At 36.1% G+C, this 12,135-nt stretch overlaps 1 protein-coding gene across 1 annotated transcript in view; it reads right to left on the bottom strand.

Annotated features, from left to right (window-relative positions):
• Positions 1-12,135, bottom strand: part of VPS13C (vacuolar protein sorting 13 homolog C) — an 88,410-nt gene that overhangs the window by 57,251 nt on the left and 19,024 nt on the right. Inside the window, exons 12-26 of the mRNA XM_005145751.3 lie at positions 11,355-11,412; positions 10,909-11,036; positions 9,913-10,019; positions 9,179-9,350; positions 8,616-8,678; positions 7,318-7,453; positions 6,672-6,766; positions 4,777-4,919; positions 3,824-4,016; positions 3,573-3,687; positions 3,205-3,341; positions 2,383-2,509; positions 1,630-1,747; positions 1,061-1,190; positions 613-688 (exon numbers count right to left, since the gene is read on the bottom strand). Coding sequence (XP_005145808.2) covers positions 613-688; positions 1,061-1,190; positions 1,630-1,747; positions 2,383-2,509; positions 3,205-3,341; positions 3,573-3,687; positions 3,824-4,016; positions 4,777-4,919; positions 6,672-6,766; positions 7,318-7,453; positions 8,616-8,678; positions 9,179-9,350; positions 9,913-10,019; positions 10,909-11,036; positions 11,355-11,412 — 1,798 coding nt within the window. The remainder of the gene's footprint in view (positions 1-612; positions 689-1,060; positions 1,191-1,629; positions 1,748-2,382; positions 2,510-3,204; positions 3,342-3,572; positions 3,688-3,823; positions 4,017-4,776; positions 4,920-6,671; positions 6,767-7,317; positions 7,454-8,615; positions 8,679-9,178; positions 9,351-9,912; positions 10,020-10,908; positions 11,037-11,354; positions 11,413-12,135) is intronic.

Raw genomic sequence — 12,135 nt, 5'->3', positions numbered from 1 at the left:
TCACATCCACAATACACTTCCAGAAAAAAAGAAAGCTTTGCTATTGCAAAACACTCAGGACAGGACACATAGTATTTGTAACAGACTATTTCTGCCACATCTTAGCTGCTTAATGCAAGTGCACACACCCCTTTAAACATGTTATTCACCTTTTTTATGTGCCCAACCCAAACTGTGTGCCCTGGAGTGGTAGCAGCAGATTAGTATTTGATTAAGTTCATTCTTGGATTTAAATCAATTTTGAAAAAACAGGTTTCTCAATACGCTCTGCTAAAAAGATGCCTCATGATAACTGAATAATTAAATTGGTTTGCTAATGACATCCTAATACAGTTACTAATATCTCACATTTGTAGAGGTTGGTTATGCATAATACTAATTAATCCCAAAAGGGGTTGGTTCTTTTGCTTTTTAAAAAGCAACTTCATTATTCAGAGGTAACATCAGCATCTTAATCGAATCTTCTTACACACTTGAAATGAGAGGTGATGAATCATGCTCATCTCTCCTGTCCTTGCAACATGCTATAAGATCAATAGCAGCCTGAAAATGTTAGCTACTCCATAATTTATGGCCTTCTACTTCTACAAAGACATACTGGTAGCTTCTTACCTGACACCATTTCTGCTAACAACTGGGGTGTATGAAGTAAACCTTTACCAACAGAAATTGTGGGAATAGCCGGTACCTAGAGAGAGAGGGAAAATAAGAATAAAAAAAATCACTATTTTACACTCTGGATAACTTGGTATGTGCAGTCATATTTTTCACCAATGATGTATCTTTAATCTTGCCTTCCCATATTACTTAGAAAGGTCAGTTTTGCCAATACTTTTATTGAAACCAGCATGACAATGACAAAGGCTAAGCTACACTTGTTTGAATAAGCCCAGCACCTAGACTGTGAGCCATAATGAAGACACTTTGCCTAATTCAGCTGGGCAACAGATCTCTTATTTCACTTGACAAAGACCACAGCCATTAGCAGCAATTCACGTTTACAATGAGCACTTTAGTGATGTCTTTTTTTTTTCAGTTTTCTTAGTTACAGCCAGCTTACTTTTGTGCTTGGAATTGACACAGATGATTTCTGAGGCAATGGAATGCTATCAATCAGATCAAAAATTGCCTTGATTTTCTGGTCAGAGAGCCTGACATGCACCAAAGGAAGTCCTCCTGATACTTTAAACCTTTAAAAACAAAAAACCAAAATCAAACAACTGATTCAACACCAAAACAAATATGAATTATTGATGCAAATCTTAACAATATCTATACTCATCATATAGAATCCTAGAATGGTTTGGGTTGGAAGGTACCTTAAAACGCACCCAGTTGCAAACCCCTGCCATGGGCAGGAACACCTTCCACTAGATCAGGTTGCTCAAAGCCCGATTCAACCTGGCCTTGAACACTGCCAGGGATGGGGCAGCCACAGCTTCTCTGGGCAACCTGTGCCAGGGGCTCACCACTCTCACAGGGAAGAAATTCTTCCAAAGATCTCATCTAAATCTCCCCTCTGTCAGGTTAAAGCCATTCCCCTTTGTCCTGTCCCTACAGGCTGTTGTGAAAAGCCCCTCTCCAGTATACAGTAATTAAAGAGAAAACATTTCAACATTAATATATTACCTTGCCATCCTGGTATCTCTTTCCACCATTGATTTTGCCAACTGTACATGGATATCCATAGGCTGTAATATGTGCAAAGTTGATGGATGTTGAAAACGAGCCTTCTTCCAGTCTTCACCTGCAAATGTTCAGTAAATTTAGACAAATAAAATATTGCTTGCTAATTGCTGTAATAAAAGTATAATTAACGTAATCAAATGGCATCACTAAAAAAGGATAAAGAACCCACTCACCAACTAGAGAAACCTAGAACAACTGGGGTAAAGTATTACAATAACTTCTGAATTCCACTTCCAGTAGTTCTTAACACTCTATTGCCTTAGCGCCCTTAAGGCCAATTCTACATTAAAAGATGTATTTTAACATAGAACCCTAAAAAAAATTGATATACGTTATCTAAATACAAATCAGTAACCTAGCATTTTGTTGACTCCACAAACTGAAGTTCAAATGAAGTGTTAAGGACAATCTTAGCTGTATTGTGGTTAGGACTGAAAATATAGTAGCTCAATCCATTTATGATGCTTGGTAGCATCAAAGTAAAGAGGTGATACTCAAGTCCAAACAAAAAGCAAGCTGCTGTCCGAAAATAAATCAATGATTTTTCACAGTTGAATGCAGGCATGTGTATTACAATCTATCTTTTAGTTAAGTACTAGCTCTAGTTTGACCTTTTCTTTAAAAAACATACTTATTACAAGCAGGTTGGCTTCCCCCACCTCTTGACTAAACAGCAACTACGTTATTTGTTACCTGTTCTTCCAAAAAGAAGTTGCACATTTTTGATTTCCACATCAAACTTGTCATAAGCTTTGTCCATAATCTCCTCTAAAGATGAAAAGGTAGAAGCTTGGCTATTGCCTTGATTTATGCTGTTCAGCTAAACACACAGAAGACAAGATAATGTTAAGTCTAAAATCATGCTATTAATTCTAGTGAAGATGAAAAAGGTGATTCATAGGAGTTCATGACAGACATTTGGATTACTACAGAGAAGCAATCATGGTTCATCTCACATGTCACTAATCAAGATTTTTTTTGTTACTTTTATCAATCAACTTAATTCAAGTTACACAAAAGTACTTTTTTTTTGTTCACAAGCTTACTGCTGGAGTACAACTAAAATAAATATTTAATCAGTCCCCTAAAGTCAAGCTAAATTATTGACATTTTTCAATTTTTCAACTTTAAAACTCCAAGGGAAACATTCTGTTCTCTTTTCTTGATATAAGGCTTGCATTTTACAATAAAGAAAACAAATGTTCATGTGTTTAGCTGAATAAATAGAAGATATTCAATGATAAGCTATTACAATCATGATTATGAAATGAAAATGTTTCCTAGGGAGATTTACTAGTACATGTATGTCAAAGACAAGCATTTGATCAATGCTCTGAACACTGATCAAATTGCTGACCCAAATTTATTTGGTAAGAAATATACAGTAAGTTAAAACCACATTCACACAGTTTATCATCTTTGCCTTCTGAAAACAAGATAGCTTCAGATGACAGCTATGTTAAGAGAAAATACTATATGCTTCCTGTAAACTTTCAAGAGATGAAATTTAGATACCTGAAATGTACCAAAGTCCAAAATCAGCAAATCTGATTTTTCATAGTAGAAGCCCGTCTGTGGAACCACAAGGTAGGAAGGTTTCAGATTAATCTTCAATTCAAGGACTTTCCGCATTTCAATAATATGAACTAGTCCTTAAATATAAAAAGGAAAGGACATTAAAATTGAAATGCTCTTCTCAAGTGAAGCATTTGTGTCAGTCAACATATAAAGAGATGCTATCTGAAAGATAACAATCTTGAGGAGACTTACTCCTGTAAGTCTACTGATTTCTCACTGAACTCAAAAACATCCACTAACACTCCAACTGAAATGTTTTAAGACATTCAAGGGTTTATCTCTGGTGAGGTTTGTTATTATCTTACCTGTAGCAGTTCTTTCCTTTATTTCTTCCAGTTTCATTAATGTGGCTGATGTTAATCTTTCAAGATCCATTCCCTTACTTGTCTGAAAGAATTCTACCATTGCATTTATTGTTTTCTTTCAACAAAAAGGAGGAAAAAAAATAAAGAGAAGAATTATCAATATACACGGATGTCACATGGTAAACATTCAAAACCAGATTGTAATAGAGTATGAATGAGAAAAAGAGGTAAGAGTCTTGGTTTCTACTCACTGCATCATATTTTATTTCCACAGCCTGTGATTCAATAGTAAGCCTCTGGTCAGCAGTACTATCTTCAGGGTTAACATCAAACTCTATCTTAAGCAAAGAAGACTTGCTATCCCCTATGGAAGCCACAAGAGATGGTACAATGTTTTCTTGTCTCAGGCCTGTAACATACCAGTTTTCCAGCTTTGCTTCAACCCTACAGAAGACAAATAAATAGTTAAATACAGTTTATGAGAATACAGAACACAGTTCCATCTAGGAAAGACAAGTAAGATGAGAAAAGCTTTGATAAAGCCAAACATGAGTAGCTTCACAGGACTAATCACACAGTTCAGAAACTGGATAAATAAATGTAAGGCAAGAATATTTCAAGAGTAGGCAGCTGAACTGGTGACCTTATGCAAAAAGCCGGAAGATGAAGGAACTGCAAATAAAAGCAGGAAAACTGCACAAGCTTATTTTCCAGACACTGAAAAATCTTGATCATTGACTGCATAATCCAGTAATTTGTGTTCAATATTTCTGGTGTGCCTGCTCTCAAACCCAGGAAGGACTCCTACGTATTGGTTTATCTCCTACTCACAACACACAGACATAGCTTTTCACTTCTGCAGGAAGTAAGCAACACATTCAGCAGCTTGGCTGGAGTCTGTTAGCCAGACCATTTCACACTGCATAGGTATCACTTCCCAAAGGTAATATGCAGCACTTCAACATCAGGATTCAAGAACAGCTTATTATTGTTTATGAAGACTAACAAGTAGTATTCCTTTCTTCATTCCATTCTGTTACTCACCAAATTATGTGACTGTAACTTTGCAGAGTGCAACTGCTGAATGCCCATAAATTTAAAAAAATCAATACAGTACAAAAAGCACTACCCAAGAAAAGATTTTAGAAGTCAGGAGTGGAGGAAGGAGATGTTTCTACAAAAAAGAAAATTCCAATCCAATTACTTAATGGCTTGTGCTCCTGGGCGCTGTGATATTTTGGTACTCAGATCAATTATCTGGACTTTCAGAGTTTCTGCCACATTCTTGTCTTCTTTAATTGTAAGAGAAGTGCTTAGCAGCTTCAATGTCACAACATGGGCAACATACTAGTGAGAAGGACAGAGAAAAGTGAAGTTAGACATCCCGATATGAATAACTTTCTGAACTTCTAATTTCAACAAGTCTAACAAAATGTGGTATTTAAAGCTATTCCAGTTGACAATGCTAAGAAACATACCTTTATGTAGGAAACGAAGTATAGAGTCTTGACTTTCTTTCAAACCTTACCAATAATTTCTTTAACATAAAACAGAGTATTTCAACAAATGCATACCAAATCTAGTCTGTATCTCTTCAGGATTCAGGGAAGTTTCTTTTTTAAACCACCAAAGCAGGCACAGCTAAACTACACTTAGTAAAGAATTTGAAGATCAACAAAGTCATCATAATCCCATCAAATAAATACATTTGAGAAGACACTGAATATATGTCTTTGTTGTTCTTGCTCCTGAATGTCATATTTTAACCTTTTCAAGAAAGGATTTTGGCTTCCTGACACATGTAGCGTTTTGTAACTGTCAATCAGCAGCTTCCTATCTGCCTTTGAAGCCTGCATCTTTCTTCAGGGTACTGAGAGAGATGAAGGCACTTTTACACTTAATTTATCCAAATTAAAATTGATTTTTTTTCTAAACAGGAATGCAAGGGAAGTGTGAAATAGAATTTAAAAAGAAAGGTATCAGTACTGAGCCCTGTTCAGGTTGTCTCTCTTCTTTGTTAGCAAGAGATGATGCTGCTGCTCTGCTCTTTTGTAACTGACAGGAATACACGATAGCACACAGGGCTCCTTGTTGCCACACACACAATTCTGAACTTCCCTATTTAAGGCACACATAAGCCCTTAACAATTAAATTTAACAAAAATATGTAAGACTGGAAAGTTGGAGGGTTGGGTTAGGGGGTACGGAGAAAACATCCTCCTTGAAGGAAATGGTCTTAATGTATAAAGTGCTTCTGTAAGTGGTGACCAACTTGAAGCAGAACCACTAGTTGTGTTAAGATTTAAGACATGTAATAGTGCCCACAGAAAATAAGTCTATTGAGAGAAACCTTACCATTTCACATTTTCTTAGCTGTCCTATAAGCCCTCTTAAGAACACTATACTTGTAAAGCTTTATATTTTATTCCTTTGCTTAACAAGCAAAAAAACTATCTGTCTCAAATATGCTTTTTTCATTCTATGCTTTCCTTTGTGTAGCAGAAAAAAAGTACTACTGAAATCTCCTCATACTTTTCATTAGAAAAAACATTTAAAGAGAAGCATAACATGATCTTTCTAAAAAAAGCAACCCTTAAAGTACAAACATTGGGTTAAATACAAGCTTACACATGCTGGTGTTCACCTTCATATGAACCATGACTATTCACTTATTAAAATCAAAATACAGACTAATTTAGTTTTCACCACAACATGTAGCAAGAAATAGATACAATGAAAAAGATACCATGGAACCTTTATTTCATTTACAGTTATCTTTTCTTATTTTCTTCCAAGTTGCAAATAGGTATCTCATTCAGTTTGTTACTTCTAAAGCACTATAGATCAGGGTTGTGCACCAGGCAGAACACCACAAAGAAAATGTCTGCCATTCTTTTTGTTTTCGGAGTAACTGTTACCTTCTTTGTGCATTCACCAGATGTGACTTGCACTGACACACATTCTACTGCTTATCTTAAGGTACTGGAAGGTGTTTATGTTTTTTTGTTGTTTTTTTTTAGTTTGGAAGCATATGAAGCATGGGGTTGGTTTTTTAGCTGGGGGGGGGGGGTTAAACCGTTCCTATAAGAAGTTGCTTACCTGCTTTGGTAAGGAAAGGTGATAGGAGCTGTCACTATATCCAATGGCAGTGAAAAGCTTCGCTTTCTCTTCTGGTGTCATTAGCTCATCAATAGCTAAAACAAAACAAAAAAAGACACAAAAATTTGCCCTTTAATGTATAATAATAAGGATTTTTCCTCCCATTTGTTTTCTACTGCTGACACAATTCTTTGATTTTTCACATTGCACTAAGATCCATATTGTGAAACAATTTACACAGAAGTCTTTGTATATGACATTACATACAGAGCACAGATATCAACATAATTTAGATTACAAAAGGTACCCATAACTCCTAGTGATGAAAATAGCTTTGAGGAGTACTATTAGAACAAATCTCTTGTCTATACAGCAAATCAGCAGAATACAGTATTCCAGACATTGCTTGTGACACTACAGCCATACTCTTCTCCTTACCAAGGTTTTGAAAAATTAATGGCTGTTTCAGAAGTATGTCTTATTTGCCAGCTCAGTATTCATTAACAGTAAGTAAAACTATAAAATAGATCAATACTGCATTGCCATACTCTCTCCTTCTGCACAAAACATACTATAACTTTCTTCTTTATATATGTATATATAAAAACTTCATATCTCTATAGAATGCATTATAGTCTACACCTACTTTCAGGAACAGGTGATTCTTCATCTTCCTTTTTCCTAGATTCTTTTTTACTCCAGAAACCACTAAACCATCCTCCACCTTTTTTTTCTGCTTCAGCGGTTTTCTTCTTCAGCAGTTTTTGTCCTGATCTTATTGTCTACAAATCAGACATTAGATTAGATAATTAATTATTAGATATTTTGGTTTGCTTTAAATAATGTGCGTATTTACACACACTGAACAGCCATTTAACCGATGGACAGCACCATCACCCTGTAAGAGATTAAAAGCACTATAACACACCAGACAGAAGCAAAAGGAAGATCAGGGATGGAGGCATGTACATGCATACATGTGTGGAAGCATTATGTGTGGAAACAAGTGTTACTGTAACTTCGGATGATCTTTTTTTCTACTAATTTCACTAGCACTTAGACTACAAAAAAGGCAGTAACAACATGAAAAGACAGCATTTAAGAAGCAATTAAATCTTGTAGTAACAAACCTGAAGACTGATCCTGTACCATTGCATGTGTTTAGAACTTTCAATTAGTAGGCAGGCATTTGCTTTGCATTTTAAAAATCAAGGTATGACCAAAAACATCTCAAAAATAAGAAAAATCATTGTTATGTTTTCCTTTCACGTACTTTCCGGATGTGTAGACAAATATGGAGGCTACACTGGTGTGAAGACTAATTATATGATGCAACTACAGAGGTTAATTTTCATGTTAGGAAAGTAGCTACCAGTAGCCATGCTTCTCACAAGCTGGTTATTCTGAGCTTGCCTTCAGTATGCTACATGGTTTTAATCTCAACTGCAGATACAACACTTTTCATGATGTTATAACATGCAATCCCCTGTTAAGTGCCACAAAATTATTTCCAGAATAGAATGCAGCTAGAGATTTGATCTGCTTTTTAACAGTTCCCACAGAGTTGTCTTTTAATTAGATTGGCTGCCCCCTAAAAAGAGTATCTAAAGGTGTAGGTAGGATGGGAACAGCTCTACATATGCTTGATCTTGAACAGCTGTAGAACCAGTACTGAAATAACAGAAGTCAAAGAAAGAAAATAATCCTTAAATCATCACCCTTCAACAATTACCTGACACTACAAAGTGGGTAGCAGTAACACTGCGCACACACTGGTAGGTTTTTAGAACTGGTTTTCAGTTTGAAAAATTATTTCTTCTTATGCTGAAAGGACAGGAAACTTGCCTTCCCACCTCTCTATTATACTCATCGGCACAAATATTTCATGACAAAAGCATACTATTTGAAGTGTTATAGTATTATTGAGCAAAAATTATTTCTTACCTCAACTTGTGCTTGTTGTCTTGCTAAGATTATATTGAAGACATCAAGCTTTCTTTCTAGGTCCTGTAAAAATGACAAAATCATTTGCCTCAAACACATTTAAGAAAGGCTCACTGTTGCAAATTCTCTAGTAGCTCCTTTGTATTTACACTCCAGTTTCTTTCTAGACCTGCTCCTTTCCTTCAAGGGTATAGTCCCCTCTCAGCAGTTCACTAGAAGATGAAACCTGATGTTAGGCAGTCTAATCTACCTTTTTTTAAAACAGTTTAATCTTGCACTTCATTAAATGTGTTTGTGTTCATTAATCCACAAACAAAAGAGCATTTAAATGATACCTTATCGATGTTTTCATTCTGAGCTACACTCAGCTTCAGATTAAAATGGTAATTCCTCAGAATTCTTGTTATTGTAAAACAACCAACCTTGATTACTGTCATGTATATTTAAATAATTATTTTATAGAGGGATCAAAACATATTTTCTTCAGATGTCCTGGTTTCAGCCATAACAGTTAGTTTTTCTTCTAGTAGCTGCTGAAGTGACACCAATAGGAAAACACATACCTGAATTTGCCTCTGTGTTTCTTCTGACAGTTTATTCTGCGTCAGCTTGTTCTTGTATATATTTTTGTAACTCTTCAGAAGCTGCCTATGCTGTTTTATGTTACTCCATGACCACATTCGAGTATGTCTTCTGATGTGAACTTCAAGAACACTGTTGCCTGCATATTTCCACCTACAACAATTCCACACTTGTAAGCAACTTAGCATTTCATTGTGGATTACAACTTGAAGCATGGCAGAAACAGCTTTTTAATAGGCCAACACTTTATCACTTGTCATTTGAGGAAGACAAATGGTTTAATGATTTCAACATCACTTTTGAACAGCGGACTGAGTGCCTATATTGAGCTCATGAAGCACTATAAATCTGCATTCTCTTTTAACTTCTGCATGTTTACAAACCTGGGCTGTAACAACATTAAGAACACTTAGAGACTTTAACAACCAGCATCAGTAAACACTTAGGGAAAAAAAAATCCATGACAATGTGTATCAGCCCAAAACTTTAAAAATTACAGTTGGCATACATGTTCCAAGTCAGATTTTCATCACTTGGTTCTTTAACATGTTTTCATCCACAAGCCTTTTGTGGAAGAGAACATTTTTGGCTAAGCAAAGCTCTGTGAAAATCATAATGCTATACAGAATCTCATTTTAAAACTACATTTAACCACAAAGGAGAATGAAGAGACTGCAGAGAACTCCAGCACAATGCATGAACATACACAGCTTACCATTCTCTGGCATTTTTATGTAGACATACATTCGGCCTAAATCTTCTGTACGGTGCATTGCGAACCATGTAATCTATGGACTCCAGAAGGTCTATCATGCTGAGATACTGAGCACAGAAAAACAAGTTTCTCAGCAGAGGTTTGGACTTTGTTGCATGTAGTGCTTAAAGTACATGTATACCATGGTCTTCAATAGCCCCCAAGCAACACAGTAATTCAAGCCTATGCATTTTCATTAGTACGCAAAAGTGGACCAATTATACTCATTGCTCTCAAAGGACACCACTGCCAGAACTTCTGGCTTCCCTGAATAACAAAACTAATTTTATTTCTGTTAGGCTGCTGAGTGCAAATTCTCAGGCTTTCTCAAACCAATCCTATTCTCTTTATTTGTCAATACACAGTTTCCCCAGTTTCAGAATTGCCTTTGCATTAGGTAAATTTGTTGGTACTGTTCTGAACTCATATTACATTCCAACATCAATAAGGGCTAAAAAGCTATCTCACAAATTAACTGTAATTTATTACTAAATAAATTAAATCACTAACACTGTTGGGGAGCTATCGAAATGAGTACATTCATACTTTAGCAGACTTTGTTACCAAAGCCAATATACTCCATTAATTCCACCCTTGCTTGTATCTTGGCATCTCTGCAGTTCTAATGGTGTAGTTCCATAAGCTAAGGGCTACTCAGAAGAATGATCCTGATCTCTATGTGAAAGGAATGGTATTGGAAGAGCTGAGTACAGATCAGGTGGTCCCCAGAGGATCCACATATAACAGGGTCAGAGCATCAGGATCTAGCACCATGAAGTGATTGTTACACAAAGGGGAAATGAACCTACACTTTTCCCCATAGTTATTGATAAATAGTTCAGACATTCTACCCACACATAAGCAGAAAATTCTCAAAGAAGGTGGCTTTCCAACAAAAAAAGTCCTACACCTTATCACAGACTCTGATACAAAGATACAAAGTAAGCCACAACTTACCTGTGGCTTTGTGAATTCAATGACAATTCTCTGTACTTCTACATTACAATCAAGTTTTGGAGTTTTCAGTTCTACTTCTGCATATGGATTGATATACAGTCTAGCAGATGCTGATATTGGCCTAAAAACTTGAAGACAAAAAAAAAGATTCATTTTCTGCTTACAATAAAGCAGGGAAGCAATCTTCAAGTACTTATTTCCACTGATGTATCAACCACTTTGTACTGATAATGTGTATGCTCAAGACCCACAGAATCAGGATGCAACTTTTACTAAAACTTAAGATAGCAGCAGTCAGAGAGCAGACAAGCTCTAATGCATTCTGTTATGCTTAGGCTTTTGTAAAATAAAGTTAGTATGGGCATGCCTGCCTGATCAGGTCAGGCTGTTAGTACACTAACATGCTCAGAACAGTTTATACTCACTCATATTCTTAGTTTACTTACTATACTGGTAGTCTTGAGGCTGGTTACCACTACTTGGAATTCCTCTTTTCAGCTGATCCTGTAAAGGAATGTGATACTGTCTAGCAATTGCTAAAAAGCATCACTCATTTACAGTTCTCTAAGCTTTGAGCAGACCAGCTTAAGTTCACATGTATTTTGCAAGGGCCTCTTGCCTGTAAGTGTAAAAACTTTAATAGAACAAGCACTTAAAAGTCAAGGGTTTTAAATATACCTGATTAAAAAGAACTCTCACTTTCTCCTATTAAGCAGACGGTCCGTATTCAACTTCTAAATTTTGACATAACAACGAATATATGTTCATTTAGAAAAGTAGCTCACATGTACATAATAGAGCAAACGTTTGCTTTTAAGCTCCTTGAGGGTACCAGGACTATCTAATCACATTCTACCCTTCCTCATTTTAAACACGTAAGGAGGCCACTTGAGCCTTCTGGTATCTGCAGGTACAAGAGAAAATATTGACAAAAAGTAGTCAGGAAAATATCAGAACAGTCCAAGAGACCTGACAAATGTCATGCTAGACCTGAGTCTTAATTCAGAATGAGGTCTCTCTGAAACTATAACTCTTCAGAATTTATTGGGAATGCTGTATTCATGCCCCAACATTTTATCTAGTTTCAGAATTGCAATGGCAAAATCACTTAGAACAGGATGCCTGCTTTTACGAAAACACAGAATCATAGAACAGTTAGGGTTGGAAAGGACCTTAAGATCATCCACTTCCAAATCCCTTGCAATGGGCAGGGATGCCTCACATTAA

Source organism: Melopsittacus undulatus, chromosome 9 (assembly GCF_012275295.1).
Source record: "Melopsittacus undulatus isolate bMelUnd1 chromosome 9, bMelUnd1.mat.Z, whole genome shotgun sequence".
NCBI classification, from domain to species: domain Eukaryota; kingdom Metazoa; phylum Chordata; class Aves; order Psittaciformes; family Psittaculidae; genus Melopsittacus; species Melopsittacus undulatus.
Note: the sequence above shows the minus strand (reverse complement) of the source record. Positions and strands in the feature narration are given on the sequence as shown.